Consider the following 19425-nt stretch of genomic DNA (forward strand, 5'->3'; position numbering starts at 1 on the left):
AACACTCAATAATTTTATACAATTCTACATATCCATGCATTAAAAAAATATTAGATCATATACTGTATTGTTGCTTTACTAGGTATTAGATATTATTATGTTTAACAGTATACATGTTTTTCAGTGGTTGTATTTATTTATTTAGTCATTTCTTTTTCAGGACAGATTTCAGAATATATACAAATTAATTATGTATGACATGGTAAATGGTTTGCTGCGACTGGTTGATTTTCACTATTTCAATAGTGTGGCCAGTGTTATTAAATTACACTGATGGAAGTCCTTTTTGACTGTTTAAGGACGAAAGCACTTAGTCTGGTAGTTGTGTTTTAATAAATTTAAGTGTGGGAGACATCTCGTTAATTCCATTTTTTTTTTTTAATTATTTTAGCTACAAATTCTGCTGTGTTGAAATGTATGCAACTTGAAGGGATACACTAAGTTGTAGGGCCAGTTCTCAGGCTAGCTAGCATTGGTAATTTGCAAAGCCCCCCCATTTATGTACCACATAACTGTGGTACTGTCTACGATGATTAATAGATGTCCTGAAATCCATAGATGGCTTAGTGATTTCAGTTCATTTTAGAACACCATAATTTCTTTTATGTTTGTGCCTTTCCCTTTTGTCCTAATGATTTCACAAACCCTGCAATTTCACTCCACATGCAAAATCTAATACATCTGTGGTTACAGACTAATTAGGGATGTGGAATGAGGAAAAGGAGAGACACTGACTAAGGGATAAGCGATTCACTCACCAATGAATTTCCCTCTTGACAAAACATAGCACCTGGATCAGAAAGGAGAGGGGGTGTTGGTGCTGGGTCCAAATTAACTTGAGGAACCACTGAATTTGTATCATATGAATCAGGCTAGAGAAATCATAAGAATTGTAGAGGCCATGGATCTTAATGCCCTGATACATTTCCTGCCAAACTCACACAACACCTAGGGACTATCAGAAACTGTTCTTTGTAAAAGTCCATTTTGTCCTGAAGGTAAAAGGCTGTAAAGAGGGATTTATCAAAATGACAGCCTAGAAACACTATCCTGTGAGAAGAAATGAGGGATGGCTTCTCTAGCTAAAACCCAGGCTGAGAAGAGGGCTATAACAAAAAGAAGAGATTCTTGACACCCTAGGATAAGAGTCTGCAAAAATAATGCAAATATTCCATGTTTATGCCCTGCAACCTGGAATAAGCTATTAATGGAGTCAGACACCTTGTAAACACTCTTGGAATTACTGACAACCCAAAGAGTAATGCAGAAAACTGAAAATGTGAACCAGACACAGAAAATCTTAAAGTATCTGAAGTCTTTGCGAATATAAATGTGATGACAGGCATCTTTTATGTTTAGAGTTACTAGGAAATAAAAAAGATGAATGCGAGGTAACAGAGATTGCAGAGCAAGCATCCTAACTTTTTGGAATTTTAATGTAAAGGTATAGAAATGAAAGACCTAGCACAGATCTTCAGGATCCTTTTTCGTTTTGGCACCAGAAAAATCCTTGAGTAAAGTCTTCTTTCTATTTGATCTACAGGATCAGGCTTTATTTCTTCCAGAGACAACATTTGATCTAGAACAAGAGGAAAAAGGGAGGTCTGACTAACTAGGTGAGGAAGAATCCCTTGAAATGACAGAAGACAGCCCATTGCCAGCTGTAGCTTTTCTGAATAATTGGTAGGCTCTAAGTATCTGATGTAATCTGCTATCAAAGAGCAAAGTAGACATGTAGGTTCTAAAGGGTTGACCGGGTGGGAAAGGAAGGAGACTGAAGGGTAGCATAGTCAATCTGCATTTCTGGATTGTCCCTGGGGTTGTGAAGGCTCTCCTTTCTTTTCCTCGTCACTGCTTCTTAAAAGTTTGCCTGTCTTTAACTGGGATTGTCTGAAATATTTCCTATAAAAGGGCCCTCAGCTAGAAGGAAAGTTTCTATTATATATGGGGATAGGGCACTGAAAAATCTGAGAAACTCCTTGGTTTACCTTTCTTCTTCCATCAAATTTCGTCAGAACCTCAGCATAAGACCCAAATAACACTTTATCCAAAGGTGTGTTCAAAAGTTCTGCTTTAACATACTCTGGTACATTTTGTGTGCAGCCAAGCAAATACATGTATAACTGACCAGAGGCATCAGCCCTGAAAATAGTATGCGCAGTACCATACAAACATTTAATCAAATGCTTGGTAACCTTAATGTCTGAAAGGAACATTTTTTCATAATGCCAAATAATGCCAGAAGAAACAGACATTTGTGCTTGACAATTTACCATTCAGAAGGCTAAAGAGGAAGTAATATACACCTTCTTCCCAAAACTATCAAAGGTTTTCCTATCTTTGTCAGAAGGAATAAGGCTAGACATTATTACATGCTTGGAAAAAAGCTGATTTTGAAATGAAAACAGAACTGAACGATATGTCATAGGATTCCTAAAGAGAAATCTGTGGGATTATGGAATTTTCTACAATTTTTTAAAATTTCCTAGGGGCTGGCAATAGACTGTCCAGAGAAAGTACAGTTCTGGAAGTTGAAATTATCTTAAGAGCAGATGCTAAAATGATCACTGCTGCAGTAGCCTTAGCTACATGGGTTATACCCTGCAAAGAGTATTACAGCTTGTCAGCTTCCAAAGCTTCAAGCCACCTTTAATGCACCTAAACTATCAAACAGAGTTAAGACAAGTTTGAGCATGAAGCCCTTCACAGCTTTCCAACCAGCAGACAGGAGGAGGCTGAGCCCTGAAAGGACAATGCCAAGAAAACCAAAAAAATGAATATCAACACCCTGGCATAAAAATACACCAAAAACGAGGGAGATGGAGGGAGTGGCCATTGCAGCAGTCAAGAGTGGAACATCTACTGTTATGGCAAGTTCAGCTTACACAACTGTATTATGTTCATCATATTGATCACTGCTTCTAAGTAGCCTTACCTACAGGAGTAGATTACTTTAGCTGACTATATTTGGGAGGTGGAAGGAGAAAAGTCCAAGAGCCTCTGGAAAATGGCCCTGGCAAAGCTTTATCTGGACCTACCAAAAGAATCAGGCTTATAGTACTTTGTAAAAATATATAAAAAGGAGTAAGTAGCACTATCCAGAATACTTTGAGTCCATCCCTTTCCAAAAAGTCATAGATTATGCAAAGGCCCTGATTGAGTAGGCCTTAACCCTGCCTAGAACAGTTTTGTTGTGGTGAGTATAACAAAAGGTAATTGCTTTAAACAATAATTTGCAAATAGTCTGTTTTGACACAGGTTGTCACTTCTTACCATCACAACAAATAAACAACTGATCTAAAGATCTGAAAGATTTAGTTATGACAAGACAGTACCTGATCCGTTTGTGGACATCTAAGGTATGACGTATCCTTTCTCCCTTATTTTTTAGGTTCAGAAAAAAAGGAGATGGATAGTCTGGCTTAAAGTATACCTCAATATTACTTTAACCATAAAAGAAGGATTCATTCTCAAAGAAACCCTGTCCCTAGGGAAAATTAGACAGTGTTGACTCACCATAAAAGCTTACAACTCTTACAGATCCTTCTTGCAAAGGTCAGAGAAATCAGTAAAACTGTTTCCCATGGTAAGAAAGTACAGTTGTGTACCAACCATAAATGTAGATGTTCGAGTGTATTCACTGTTGCAGTCATTACTCTTGGGTTATCCTGCTGGCAGGATACGCGCAGTGGGCCTGAATTCCAAAGTCTTGGTCCTGCGTCAGTTGCAGGATAACCCAAGAGTAATGACTGCAACAGTGAAACACGATGAACATCCACAAGTCAGCTAGATTAGCTGATTGAAATGGAGCAATAGTTAGCTTTTATAACACAAAATTAAGGTCTCAAGGATGGGCCACCAGTTTTCTAGGAGCCTTGTTGTGCAAAACCCCTTTCAAGAACATTTTGACATGAGATTGCATCATAACAGGAGGATTTATGGGGTGACATGCTGAAATGGATGATAACTGAACCTTGATAGTGGAATAACAAAAGCCAAAGGAAAATAACTCACACAAACATTGCAAAACCAGAGATAAACTAGCCCTGAATGGGTGCTGATTATGTTGCTGGTACCAACTACAAAACCTTTTCCATGTGCTAATACATGATTTTCTAGCAGCAGGGTTTCTTGCCTTCCTTAATACCTGCTGCACATCCTCAATAAAAAGGTGCCTAAAAGGAATTAAGACCCTATCATCCAGGCAGTCAATTGAAAATGACTGATGTTGGGGTGTATCAGACATCCCTGTGCTTATGTGAGTAGATCCAGTCTGTGAGGAAGCTTGTGGTAATTGATTCTGGTTATTTCTAAAAGAAGGAAAAACATGGCTGCCTGGGCCAGGAGGGAGTCACCACCATGATCTTGGGGGATTCCTTCTAAATCTTAATAAATACCTTGGATATTAGTGGGAAGGGTAGAAAAGCATACAGGAACATTTCTACGGAAAAGAAAAAGCATCTGCCTTCTAAGCCCTCTTGCATACAGTCCTGGAACAGAATCTTGCCAGTTGACTGTTCAGAGAGAGGGCAAAGAAGTCTACTTGAGAAACTCTCCACATCTGGTTTAAATCTCAGAAACCTACCTGATTGAATTTCCATTTGTGAGGGTTTGCCCTGGTCCTTCTCAGACTGTCTGCCACGGGGACCAGAAATGGTTCACAAAGTTGAGTGTCTTGATCAGGGCAAACATCCCCTTGATATTTACCTGCTTGCATCTGTCCTTGGTGTCCCACACCCCCCTGCAATTTTATCCCTTCTGAAAACTGACCCCCTAGCATAGTCTGAAGCATCTGTGGTGATTGACTGCTTTGTAGTAGGGAGAAAGAAGGGGAGATCTGGATTTAAAGCAGTTTCCTCCACCAAACAATTTCTTTTCTGACAAACCCAGCACTTTAGATGCTGGGACCAAAGAGATTTCAGACCCACTGTATCTTTTTATGTGGAGCCTTGCCAGGGGTATCACGAGAATCACAAATATCATGAAACCCAAAATCCGGAGGTATTCCTTTACAGTGATTGAAATCTGAGTGGAAAACCTTACAATAAATCTAAACAGAGATTTTTTTTTTATGGAAGAAAAGCTCTTTGAACTGAGGTGTCTAGCTGACATGTTGACATCCCTGAAAAAACAAGCCAGCATGGAGAAATCAAAAAGACTTTTGAATGTTCTCCTGGAATCTCAGCTTGTGTAACAGATCTTTCACCCAACAGAGACAGATTTCTGACACTGAAAAAGACTTGGCAATGGAAAAGTGTGGATACCCCGTAGCCATCAATGAGTTACAACTGGAGCTAGACACCTTGTGAGCACTCTTGGTGCAGTGGATAGTCCAAAGGGTAAGGCAGAGAACTGCTAATGTGATACAGACACACAAAACCTTAAACATGTAAAGTCTGGATGATCAGGGGTGTAAGATAAGCATATTTTAAGGTTTACCAGGAAACTTGAAAGAGGAAGAAGAAATAACAGGTTCTGAAGTGATATCATTCTGAATATGGGCACTATTACAAACAGGTTTAGGAAAGAAAGATCCAGAGCTGGTCTCCAAACATTTTTTTTCTTTGGTACTAGGAACATCCTTGAATAAAAACCTTTCCCAATCTGGGAAAGGGGGACTGGTTCCATCATTCTTTTGGAGAGCATGTGATGAGTAACAGGTGGAAACCAAATAGTCTGATCTGGAAGACAAGGAATTTCCTTACATTGCCATCTGTAACCCCAGTAAATGATTTTCAGAACCCATTTGTCTGAAATAACCTGATGCCAAAGAGAACACTGGAGATTCAAACTTTCTGGAAGAAATAAAAAAAGAGGCCATGATGGGAGGGGGTCACAAGTTCTCTTGAGTAATCATTCAGACTTGTTGCTCTATTCTTGGTTTAAACAGGTTTGACGATTCATTTTGGAACACACACACACATTCACACATTTCTTCTTAAATGTCTGTTTACCTGAATTTTGCTGAAACTGTTTGTTCCGTTTTTTTTTTCCCCTGCCAAAACTGAATGAGAAGATAAAAAATCCCTTAGACAGTTTGGTAAAGGAAGGTTGTAAAATCTTAGCCTGGACGAGCTTGCCCCTTTTATCACACTTTCTGATAACCTCTGCAGCAAAGGGGCTAAGCACTACATCTCTATCCAAGAGAGAATTTAAAATCTCATTTATAACAAACAGAGGTTCTGAGAATGCAGCCAAGCAAACCACCTCAAAAAAGTACCATTGGCCATAGCCCTGGAAGAAGTATCGATAGTCATACACACTGCAAACGAGTAATAATCTGTGCAATAGAAGAAACTAAGTTACTTAAAGCAGATTTTTTCTCACAAGAAGAAACTGCAGATAAAGCATTCCTAATACTTTAGCATAAGAGCCTGACAATTCAAAATTCTGAGAATCAAAATCGCATAGGTATATACTTTTTTTCCCCACACTTATCATTTTCCCGTCCTTATCCGAAAGAGTAGGATTGGAATTAACAAGGCGCTTAGCAGCAGTGGAATCAACTAAAGGGTCAGGTTTGGGAACAGTGTATAACAATTTAAAAGACTGAGAAACTTAATACATCCTGTCTTTTTAGGGGGAGCTGGCAGGCTATAAGGAAAACAGTAGAAACAAGCACACCTCATATTTAAAGGTCGGTCCCACACAAAAACAGTTGCGAAACGACAGAATACCAACCAACACAGCAAAGTAAATATAAAAAAACATGCAAAAACTATATATTTTATTGGGTAAACACTTTCATGGACCTTGCCGCTTCATCAGACCCTACAACAAAACAAATTAACAAGAGTATATAAATATATAAAGCATAATCAACACCTGAAAGTGGTAAACCATTAAAATCAATCAATCAATAAACCAGCTTGCAAGCCTGCAAAGCCAGTTTTAAAGGAACATTACCATTCAGTCTGTGTGATATATGAGCATGAAGAGCAATAATCCATTTTAGTTCCATCTGTTTCACTTGATTAACAATGTCCCTACCTCAAATACTTTCAAAAGCCAATTGCAGAGTTAAAAAATGAAAATCATGATCCCTAAAAACTATAATATCTTGAGCAAGAGCATTTATACTACAGTGGTTCTTTATATTGCCCAAGTGCTCCAATATCCACTCCTTTAAGGGACAGCTGGTCTTCCACATGTAAAAAAAAAAATATAAGAAAAACTGCAGGCAGTAACACATGCATCTTCTAAAGCAGGCAGAACAGGAGAAATGGGTATATGTTCTGGAAAATACATCTGTAACAACTCATAAGATTTTCTGAAAGACTGAGAGACCTCAGTGCCCTCCCACTGAAAACACTGGCACATTCAAATGTGTCTGTCATAACATCGACAGCTTTGGTTGTCGAACCCAAAAACAATTGACACCTAACCAATAGCGAACGGCCACATAATCGAATTCTTTCCTCGGGAAAGAATTTGAGTGGTCATTTGTAAACAAAATAAACAAACACACCCAAATGTAGTGGGGGGGCTGCGCCCCTCACACCCCCCATAACTAAATATACCAACTCAGAGATTGCTCTACATTGGGGAAAGGGCAAATCCCCGATAATGGCCATGCAAATTCTTTCCCAAGGAAAGAATTTGATTATGTGGCAGTTTGCTATTGTAAGCTTTTGACGCTTAGGTGTCTATGTTTAAGAATTCGAAAACCTAAGCTGTCGATAATACAATAGGAACCCCATTCAAATAACAGTCTCACCGAAAGAAACCCCCCACGGGTCAGAAACTGAGCTCTCCTCAGAGTCTGAATCAGAAATCTGAGGAAAAACCCTATATCTGTCATTGGATCTTCCTGTTCAGATTCACACTCTTGAAACTATTCAAGGAAAAGGAATCATCACTCTTTCTTTTGCTAGAAACTATCTTAAAAGTAGGATCAATAGCCTGAATTAACACCTGAGCCAGACCCAGTAAACTACTCCTATCCAAGAAATTTGAGGATAAGTAGATACATGCTTCATATTCAGTTTCCTTTTGACAGGAAAAATGTGGCCAACTGTGTTAGTAATGGCAGCAGCTGCTTCCCCAGGGATAGGCAGAGCATTCTGACACAATAGGGAAATCTCTTCTGTTCCCACTTCTAGGACTTACAAGAGTGACTCTCCCTTGCCCACTACTAACAGCTGCAAAAGATATGGCTAACCCTCAGTCCACAGTAGGTGGCTATAAGTGCTACACTGGAGGGATCTGGAGTAAAAGATAAGTGGTCTGAGATACAACAAATGACCATAGCAGAGTCACCCACCTACAGCTGAGGCACACTGATACCCTGCTGTGGTGGCAAAGGCTGTTTGCTTAATTTCTTCTTTGTGTGGGTGAAAGAACAGACCATAGGACCGGTAGTCTGTTCCATGGTCAAGCTGAAAATGATACCTGCTTCCCAGGGAAGGCAAGCAGAAATTGTTGGCAAACACTACCAGTCCACAAAAGTTACTTTTTTGACAGAAATAACAAGGCAAAAAAAAACACTTAAAAACATTATGCCAGCCCCAAAAAAGTAAAACAATCACAATTTCTCCATCACAAACTACACTGACACACTCCCAGTTGCAAACATTATACATCACTTAAAATCTACTCAATCATTTTCAGTCAAACATTACATAGCTCACAGGTCCTTCCTTCTTTTAAGCCCCATTCATCCTCTATGTATTGTTCCAACAATTCCTATTTTTCCTATGTAGCTTGCTCCTACCCTTTTCTAAATATCTACATTCCAGTTGTTTTATCTCTGTTACTATATTCACTATTTCTAATGCAGTTGGTTTAAACTTGGATTTCCATTTTCTAGTAATTGCTTTTTTTTGGCAGCCACCATAATTAGACACAGTAAGGCCTTACGATGTCTAGGCAATTCTGATTCTGTATCACAGCTCAGAAAAATCATTTCCCTTGTCACACCATCTTGGCCCACTCAAAATCTCAAACAGTGCATCCCACAGGGAATCCTTCAAGTCTACTAACCCACTGCACTCCCAGAAAATATGTTTCCAAGTACCTCTTTCTTCTCCAGCACACCTCCAACATTTGCAGTCTACTTGAGGAAAAATTCTCTGGAGCCTACTTGGGGTATAAAAGTATCTATGTAAACATTTCCAAGCAAAAATCCTAAATCTTCTAAATTTTGTTGCATATTTGGGAGACAAACATACATCCTCCCAACTGTTTCTTTGTGAATTGCTTATCCAATCTCTTTCCAATCCTTTCTAACCTCCTCTAATTGATTCTTAAAGGTATCGTGCAATATTTTATATGCTCTACTAATTGTTCCTTTTTTAATGAGGACTTCTGCTCTAGATTCTACTAAAAACTCTACCAGTGTTGGTCTTATATTTAGGACCCCACTATTTCTTTCTCCTTGCCTACACACTGATATCAATCCTTGACAAGGAAAGTAATTCCTTACTGAAAAGCCTCAAAATGTTCGTGTGGGAGACAACAGCTCCAGTATCATCCTGAACACAGGGGTACTTGCAGGGGTGTGTCCTAAGCCCTTTCCTTTTCACTCTGCTGACACATGACTGCATGGCCAGACATGAGACGAATAGGACCATCAAATTTGTGGACGACACAACTGTGACATGCCTGGTCAAAGACAGAGAGAAGGAGGTCGACAGGAACAAGACTGATCAACTACTGGTCTGGTGTGACAACAACAATCTAGCACTAAATGTCAGCAAGAAAAAGGAGTTGATTGTTGATTTCAGAAGATCTCAAGTACCACACAAACCTCTAGTGATGAAAGGGATGACAGTGGAAAGGGTCAAGAGTACAAAGTTCTTGGGGGTTCATATCACAAAGAACTTATCCTGGTCAATCCATGTAACCAGCACAGACAAAAAAAATCAATGGCACTTCCCTTACACATCTGGAAGATCTATACAATTGCCGGTGCATCAACAGGGCCAAAAAAAAGATTTCCAGCAATCCAACACATCCTGCCAATGGTCTGTACACTCACCTCTCCTCAGGCAGGAGATACAGAAGCCTGCATTTTAAGACCACCAGACTAAATAACAGTTTCTTTCCGCTCTCCATTAGACTGTTGAACTCTTGGGGAAAATGAACCATAAGTCTGTTAAAACATTCAACCACTTCTGTTACATTAACTAGCCTATCAAGTGGCTTATTTTATGGCTGTGCAATAACCAAGTGCAACACTAAGGTAGTTTACCTACAACACTGAAGGACTGTTAAGTGCAACATACAAACTGTGCAATATAATTCAGTCTAATCATAGATATGCTGCTATTGCTTCAATTTTACTTTGACAATATTACCTTCATATTGTTCCTTGTCTTCCTTGTCTCCTGTTCTGGGATGGGTGTGGGTCACTGCTGTCCTACTTTATACTTACTAATTGGTACTTATTAAATTTAGACTGTGATATTTTATTAATTTTTCTCTATCTATATGTACAACAGTTTCCTGCATTGAGAACGAAGTACTGTAATTTTGTTCAGCTACACTGCTGTGTAGTTCTGAATGACAATAAAGTTTTCTTTGACTTGACAATCTCCAACCTGCAGTCTAAATAAGTTATTGGCCTCTTCCCATTCTATTACTTTTCCCTCTCTAGTTATTTGCTCCCAATACCTTGGTTCCTTTTCCAGTTTTCTCCAATAATTTCCATCCCCCTCCTGTCTATTGTCTATACGCCTAATTGCAGTCATCCCTTTCGGCAGAATCTCCTTTATTCATTCCCATGTTGGCTTCATTCTTAGAATACTTTGATACTTTATGGATAGAATATTCTGATCCATAAAAATTCTTGATTAAAAAGCAGATGATGTAGCCATGGATCTGGTTGAATGAGCTCAGGGAGGTTTAGACAATGTCATACCTTTCTGAGTTTAAATCCATGATATACTGTCTGTAATCCATTTGGCTACAGTAACTTTAGAAACTGGGTGCCCCAGGGGATTTGGTGAGAAAGAAACAAAAAGTTAGTCTGACTTTCTAAACTGCTTATGCTGTGAAGGTAAAAACACATCTGTCTGTACGCATAAAGGACATGTAGCATGTACTCTCTCTTTTACTGGAAAAATTGGAAGGAAAACTGAATGGATTGATTGATGTTATTTTCAGAAGCCACTTTTTTTGCTAAAAGGGTTAGCCCGTAAGGAAACCCTATCTTTATGAAAAATAATGTAAAGAGCTTTAGATGAAAGAGCCTGAAGTTCACATATTCTTCTTGCAGAAGTTGTAACGACCAAGAAGAGAGTCTTCCAAGACAGAAATTTTAGATCTGATTTGTCAGACGGTTCAAAAGGGTTTTGGGTTAGACCTTCAAGCACTGCTGTTAGATCTCAAAGCTGTAATGGATATTTTATCGGAGGCCTCAGAAAAAAAATTCCTTTCATAAAAGCTTTACACAATCTAGAGGAAACCAAAGAAAAGGATTTGTTCCCCCTGTGAAAATTAGAAACTGCTGCCAAGTGAAGCTTAATTGTAGAGAAATTAGCTACTTTTTATAAAGAGTTGTTAAAAAGTGAAGAATAGCAGAAACTGGTCCAGAAAAAGGGTCAGTTTGCTTATCTGATGCCCAAATAGAGAATCTCTTCCATTTGCTCTTGTAAAGTCTTTTTGGTGGAATCTTTTTGAGAAGTCAAAATAATGTCACATACAGGGGAATAAAGTCTGGACTGTCCAACTATTACTGGAAGCAGAGAAACCATGCAGTTAGCTTGAGGATCTGAATGTTGGGGAGTTGAATCCCTGATGGGTGAGAGCGGAGATCCTGAGTAGACTCCAGTATCCATGGAGAATAATGAAGGTGAGACCGTAGAAAGGGGAAGCATACTTGCTAAGGCCAGAAGAGCAATGAGGATTACTGAGCTCTTGTGCCGACTTGCTTTTGGCAGAAATTTGGGAATTAAGGGAATAGGAGGGTAAGCATAAGTCCTAAGGGCCAAGTGTGCCTCACAGCGTCTCTTGGTGACTCCTCCTGTGGGAGATGAGAGAGAAGTACTTGCTGCACTTGTGGTTGAGGGGAGTAGCAAATAGGATGCAGCAAGGTCAGCCCTAATGGTGGAAGATCATCTCCACTATCGAATGATTGAGAGACTACTTGTGAGGCAGTACAATGGATCTGTTTTATCTGTCCGCAAGCACGCTGGTCTTCCCCAGAATGTGCGTCGCAAATAGAAAACAGTCTGATGGGATCCCCCATTCCCAAACCCCCATAGCCTCTCTGAAAAAGGGATAAGATCAAGTTCCTCCTGTTCACTGATGTACCAGAGCACAGACATGTCTGTCTGAACTGCAGTAGCCCCCAAGGAAAGAGCATCTTTAAATGTCTGCAACTCTAATAGGACTGACCTCATCCCCTAGGACATTGATATGCAACTTGTTCTCTTGGGGGGGGGAGGGCACATGCCTTGGACAGTTCCTCCCAAGAAATCCCACCCCGCACCTTAGTTGCAAAGTGTCCATGGTCACTGTGGCTACTGGGTTCAGTAGAACAAAGGGTCGGCCCAGAAAAAGGTAGTCAAATTGTATCCACCAGTGAATATGTTGTTTGCAAATCAGGATAGGTCTTACTTGAAAAGATAAGGGTTGATATAGAATGGACCACTGAACAGCTACAGTCCCACTAAAGAACCTGCATAAAAAGTGTGCTAGAGGAAGTAGAACTATTGCTGCTGCCATATCTCTCTAGATATAGAAATGCCTGGAATCACTTCAGTCCTAAGTGAACTGCCACCACTGCCATGCATTTGGTAAACACCCTGGGGGCTGTGGTAAGTCCAAAGGGCAGAGCTCTGAATTGGTAATGACTGGCTCCCAGTCGAAAGCAAAGATGTCTTTCTAGACAGTCTGTCTATTTTGATGCGATAGTAAAATTAAGGCAAATAATGCAAATCAAACAAACAATTAAACCATGTGATTTGATAAACTGATAATGTGATTTGCATTATTTGCCTTAGTTTTACTATAGAAAAACAAGTTTTTTTACTTGTTTTTTATTCTGTTACTTATGCCTGAGGAAGTAGTTCTACTGCAAAAGTTTTTACTACTGGAACAAACAGATTTACTTCTACTCGTGGTTCTGGTACACACTGTTTTTTGCTGTTGTTATGTTAGTGGAGAGGCCAGATTTGCTGCCAGTTTCTTTATCTTTGTTGTGCAAATTCTCTCCTACAACAGCTCAAGTGTGAAACTTGCATTGGTTTGTGATGGCAGCAAACGAGATTGGAGGCAATGGGGATGGAATAAGGCATTATAGGTAGACAAAGGAGCTCGAGAGCTGGATCTGAAGTCTGGAATATGCCACTGAGTCGGATTCGAACCTACACATTGAAGAAGAATGAAAAGGACATCATCAGATCTGGGAGAAATACAGCAAGTCTATTTCCTGTACATCAGACTCTGACTCCGAAACTGAAGGAGTGAGGTCATTTTACACTTAACAGAAGATTCAGACTAACAACCGAAAGGCTTTAAATAAGCCTTTGTTAAGGGGAAACCATTTTTCCTTCATTTCCTTAGCTGGAGTGGATGTACAAGTTTATGTCCTCTTGCATCCTCAGACCAGCTATCCACATCCTGTCAAAAACACAATACAAAGGGTGATGGAGGGATGGGTGTCCTTATCACAGCAGTTATCTATCCAAACATCTATGGTTACGTTACATCTTGCATAACAGTACACTCTTATTGCATCTGTCACAAAGTTTTACATGACAAGACTTAACTGAGACTTTAAAGGTCATTGTTTCCTTCCAGGTTTCAGGGGTGATATCTTAAAAAGGAAAGCCACCCAGTGTTTGCAAAGCATATTCCAAATTGTGGCTGCCCATTTCAAAAATGACTCTAGACAACATTTCTAGTGTTTGCTCCTTAGTGGCAGTCAGTATGGTTGCCAATGCTCTAAAGTTGGGGAGGGGCATTTGCTATGGCGGAAATGTCCAACTGTACTAAGTTCATCATTAGATCAGTGTTGCAGTAGCGTAAACTATATGGGTAGATTACTAGAGATTAAAAATAAATGGGAGGAGGCAGAAGGGTAAGAGTTCAGGTACCCTGGAGGACTGTCCTAGCAAAAACTGCTTTGGACCGTGAAAAAGAATCTAGTTTGCAACCAAGTGCTGACTCTAAAGTACTTATCGAGTCCACTCCTTTCCAAAAAGCCAGAGAAGAAGCCAAAGCCCTGGTAGAATGGGCCATGGCCTTGACTGGAAATGACTTGTTATGATGAGAATAACAGAAGAATAGCATGAAACAAACATTTGGAAATGATCTGTTTTAACACTAATTGTCTCTTTCATAGCGTCATAAGAAATAAACAGTTGATTAGAACTCAAAGGTTTTAGTCCTATCAGTATAGTAACTGAGTTGGCTGTTGATATCAACACAATATAAAAACCTCTCTCCCTTATTTTTTGGATGTGAAAAGAAAACGGAGAGATGAATGACTTGATTCAAGATAAACTCTGAAACAACTTTAGGCATAAATGAAGGATTTGTTCACAAAGATAACAAACCCTTTTGAAAAATGAGATAAAAATAGACCCACCATAAGAGCTTATAATGCAGATACTCTTCTTGCTGAAGTCAAAGCAATGAGTAGCACTGTTTTCCAAGTTAAAACCTTTAATTCAGCTTCATGAGTCTATTCAAATTGAAAACTGTAAGCTTCTCTAGAAAAAAAAAAAAAACTTGAGATCCCAAAGAAGGAGCAAACACTTTTGGTAGTGACATATGCAGAACCCTTCTCAAAAACTGACTTGAACCTGGTGACTGAAGAATGAACTGTTTTGTGTAGCTGATAATTGCAAATATATTAACCTAGAAAGAATTCAAAAATGTTATACTAATACTAAAATTCTCTCCAGTACAATCACTTAATTATAACAGGCTAACTGTACTTAAACAAAATTTAGTATTCTATAAGTTGCTAAGACAACTTCTATGGATGTTTCAAAGTTCAGAAGATGGACTGTTGCAAGCTAACTGCGGGGATAAGTTTCTTACAATATTGTCATGGTATAAGAAATCAAAACTTAATATATTTACAGAACTCTTAACAGTACTAAGAAAGAAAACTTTATCTAAGTTAGAGTAGCGAAGCAATGGAATAGTTTTCCAGCTGCTGTCAGAGCATTTAAGTCACTATATCAGTTTAAAAAAATGTTAAATCATCATTTTGGGGACTTCACATTTAAAGAAAGACCTGACGGACTAAGACTCATTTATGCATTATTTTGAGGTTCTGAACTGGCCTGTAACACTAACACTGTCACAGAAAAAAAGCAGCTTTACTGGAGGCTAAACTAATTATCTAGCTGAAATACTGTGAAGTTCTACCTAAAAACTTTTAAGCTTTTAGCACAAGCATCAACTTCTGGCAACCAGCTACAACATTCAGTCTATGGAAAATACAAAACAGGTGCACAGCTTAACTACATACAAATGGCAGAGAAGTGTCTTTCAAGAACAAAGGTGCTGATCGTCTTGCAGCTAAATCAGTCAGCTCTTTAAATTATAACACTTTACATCAAAATTCTAAACCACTTTTTTCATATAATGCACAACATACCTGTTGAAATTGTGTGAGATGTCTGGTTAGGCTGAACATTTAAACTGACAAATGCATCTGAGGAGCAAAAACCAGAAAAGGCAGACACGGGCACAGGCATACTAGCTGGAGGCTTAGACTTATCAGTGACATTCACAGCAGCTGATGCATCTACAAACATCTCAGACTGTAAAGGACTGTGGGATACAGAGCTGTGGGATGAAGAAGGTGAAGTAGGCATCTTTTTCAGTTTTCCATTGTCTGATGGGGAGCTACAAAATAAAAGGAACCCATTAGCAAGCAAGACAGTTTATCAGAAAATGCACAGCAGACCTTATAATGATGCAGCACATACAAACATACTGACAGATGAACACCTGTTGCCTGTCAAGTCCAACTCATAGGTTCATAGATTATTACTAAACTAACTGCCTTTGCGAGCCATTTTAAGCCTAACCAATTATCCCTTGTGAGACTCAAACCCTGCACCTTGTGTTTGTAAGGCAAACATCTTAACCATTAGGCCAACCTCTCACCAACTCAATGCAATTTTCAAAAAAGCCCCATCACATTTTCCATTTTTCTAGGACTGTCTCAATCCTGCTGATCTAAATTCTCTAATATCCTCTGGCAATGAGTTTCAGGACCTTATCACCCTCTCTATGAAAAGTACAGTTCTGAAAACTTAACTTACCATAATATTAGATGGTTGAAATATCACTGTTGCAGTAGCCTCAGCTTTATGGGTTACATTCTGCCAAGGATAGAACAGCTGGCCAGCTTCCAAAGCTTCAGGGCACTTTCTACGCATGGAAATTGTCAAGCAGCTCGAACTGAGCTGACTAAAAGACAAGTTTGGGCCTGAAGCCTTTCAGAGTTTTCCTTTCAGCAGAGAGAGAGAGGGAGGCTAAGCCCTGAAAGGGAAATGCTAGGAACAACAAAAAAAATAAATGTCTACACCCTGGCATAAAAAAATCACACAAGAAAAACAAGAGGGTGGAGGGGAGGGAGTGGCTACTGTAACAGTGATCATTTGAACATCTACTGTTATGGTAAGTTCATCTTGCACAACTGTACTATGTACATCATATTGATATCACTGCTGCAGTAGCCTTACCTATATGGGTAGACTGCCTTAGCTAACTACATTTGAGAGGTGGAAGAAGAATTGTCCAGTGGTCCCTGGAGAATGGTCGTAGCAAAGCTTGATCATGAGCTAAAGAAGGAATCAAGCTGACAGTGCTTTGTAAAAAGAATGTACGGAGGACCACATAGCAGCTTTTAGAATACTTGCAAAATCCTTCCCTTTCCAAGAAGCCATAGATTAAGCCAAGGCCCTGGTACAGTGGGCCTTGACTCTGTCTGGTATACTTTTCCTATGGTGAGTATAAAAATAGTTAATAGCCTTAGACAATCATTTAGAAATAGTCTGTTTTGACACAGGTAGCCTCTTCTTATTTTCACAAGAAATGAACAATTCATCTGAAGATCTGAAAGATTTAGTTCTGTCAAGACAGTACCAGAGTTGTCTGTGGACATCCATGGTATGGAGTATCCTTTCTCCCTCATTTTTAGGTTCAGGAAAGAAAATGGGGAGAGGTATAGTTTAGCTTAAATTAACTTGGATACCAACTTTACCATAAAAGAAGATTAGTTCTCAAAGAAACCCTGTCCCTATGGAAAATGAGATAGGGTTAACACACCATAACAGCTTAAAACTTGGATACCCTTTGTGCAGAAGTCAGAGCAATCAGTAAAACTGCTTTCCATGTTAACCACATTTCAGCCAGTTCAGCTGATTTCATATGGAGAAAGTGTTAACTTATCTACCAGAAAATTCTCCAACAGAGGTACCTTATGCAAAACCCCTTTCAAGAACATTCTGACATCAGATTGCAATGAAAGAGGAGGGTCCATGGGAAGACATGCTGAAATGGCTGATAAATTAACCTTGACAGAAGAATAAGAACGGTCATAGGATAGAAACTCGCACAAACACTGTAAAATCAGAGAGCAACTAGCCATAAAAGGGTGCTGGTTATGTTGTTGGCACCAACTTAAAAAAAAACATTTTCCTTTTGCTAATATGATTTTCTAGTAGCAGGCTTTCTTAGATCCATTTGTGTCTGCTGCATGTCCTCAGTACACAGGTGCCTAAAAGAAATTAAGATACTATCATGCAGGTAGACAAATGAAGTTAATTAAATCATGGTGTATCAAATACCCTTGGTCTTGAGTGAGTAGATCAAGTCTGTGAAGACGTTTGTGGTAACTGCCCCTAGCCATTTCCAAAAGAAGGGAGAAGCACAGATGGCTGGGTCAAAAGGGAGTCACAACAATGTTCTTGGGGGACTCCTCCTGAATCTTCAGAGGTACCCTGGATACTAGTGGAAAGGGTGGAGAAGCATACAGAAACATTCCTGTCCAAGGAAAAGAAAAGACATCTGTCTTCCAGGCCTTCTTGCATGGATTTCAAGAACAGAATATTGCCAGTTGATGGCTCAGAGAGGAGGCAGAGTCTCCTACTTGAGGAATTCCCCACAGTAGTTTCTATTTGTGAGGGTCCAGCTCAGCTTGTCTGCCATACAATTTTGCTTTGACGGACTGTAGGATGCTTGTAAAGTGGGATTGTGCTGTGAAGCTATATCCTAAGCTAACATGGCTAGTCTGCAAAGAAGGTGCAACCTGGATCCCCCTTGCTGGTTGGTGCACTATACTACTGTGGTATGGTCTGTAACCACTTAAAGAGGTCCCAGAGTGTAGAGCAGAGTGTAAAGTGTGTCTGGTATGTCTTTAAGAAGCATGCGAGGCTATGCATGCATGCATAAATTCAAGACACGTGCAATTCCTAGAGCCATTTTGTAGAAGCAGCCAGTGAGTGAGCATGTATGATCACAGTTGTTAATTTGTATACAAGTTACTTAGTCATAGTCAATAGCCTGTACAGTAATGTGTTTGTAAAGAATAAAGCTGCTTAAACATAACACACGTAGACTCGTTTATTCATGTACCAACAGGAAAGTGACATGGTGTTAGAGCCAGGATGGAAAAGAGAAGAACATTTGGAACCATGAGATGTAAGATGAGAGTGACGGTAAATCAGAAAGAATCAAAGGTAATGAAAAATAATACAAATTATTTACTCGATGCAGAGAGGCAAAAAGGGCACAAAGCACATTATCAGGCAAGCGGAATGTACAAAAAGTTTAACTGTGAAAATGTTTAGGATAAAAGTATTTGACAAGATGATTGACTTTAAAGTACAAAACGAACATGTTTAAGGCAGAACAAGCGTGTTTAAGGCAGAATTGGACATGTTTACAGTAAAATGAGCACAAAAAGTATGTTTGGCATAAAAAAGGGCTTAAAGAGAAAAAAAATATAAGAAGAAAAAGGCACAGTAAGCAAAAAATAAAGCAAAGCGACCTTGTGTTTGGACAAAGTGCTGCATTTGGGCATAATTAAGACTTTGTATTGCATCAAGGGCAACAATTAAAGCTATTCAAAGTATCTCAGTGTGTGCAAAAGTGCTTAAACTGTGTGCTTATTACTGTGCATGTACTTCAAAGAGTTCACTGTATGCAAAAGTGCAACTATCTCTTGTAATCCAGTCAAAGCATGGTTATTTGAACAAAAGTTCTTGTGCTGGGTGTGTTTATTCGCAAAGTGCCGCCATTACAGAGTGCTTCTTGTACTGTAAAGCGTTGTCTAGCAAGGTACCTCCATTTTGGGGACGTTTCAGTGCATTGCATGTAGTCGTTTGCAAAGTGCAAATACTTCAAGAGATATTGAATGTGGGCAATAAAAGTTCGATTTACTCATATTGTACAGTTGCTTAATATAGTTCTTGCATTGCTCAGTGGTGTTTCTTACAAAAGATTACAAGA

At 39.2% G+C, this 19425-nt stretch overlaps 1 protein-coding gene across 1 annotated transcript in view; it reads right to left on the minus strand.

Annotated features, from left to right (window-relative positions):
* CEP350 (centrosomal protein 350) overlaps positions 1-19425 on the minus strand; it is a 3609946-nt gene that overhangs the window by 1791458 nt on the left and 1799063 nt on the right. The window contains exon 14 of the mRNA XM_044085746.1: positions 15560-15810. Within this exon, the coding sequence (XP_043941681.1) occupies positions 15560-15810 (251 nt within the window). The remainder of the gene's footprint in view (positions 1-15559; positions 15811-19425) is intronic.

The sequence above is a fragment of the Protopterus annectens genome, chromosome 10.part0 (assembly GCF_019279795.1).
Source record: "Protopterus annectens isolate FY-2018-M chromosome 10.part0, PAN1.0, whole genome shotgun sequence".
Lineage (NCBI taxonomy): Eukaryota > Metazoa > Chordata > Ceratodontiformes > Protopteridae > Protopterus > Protopterus annectens.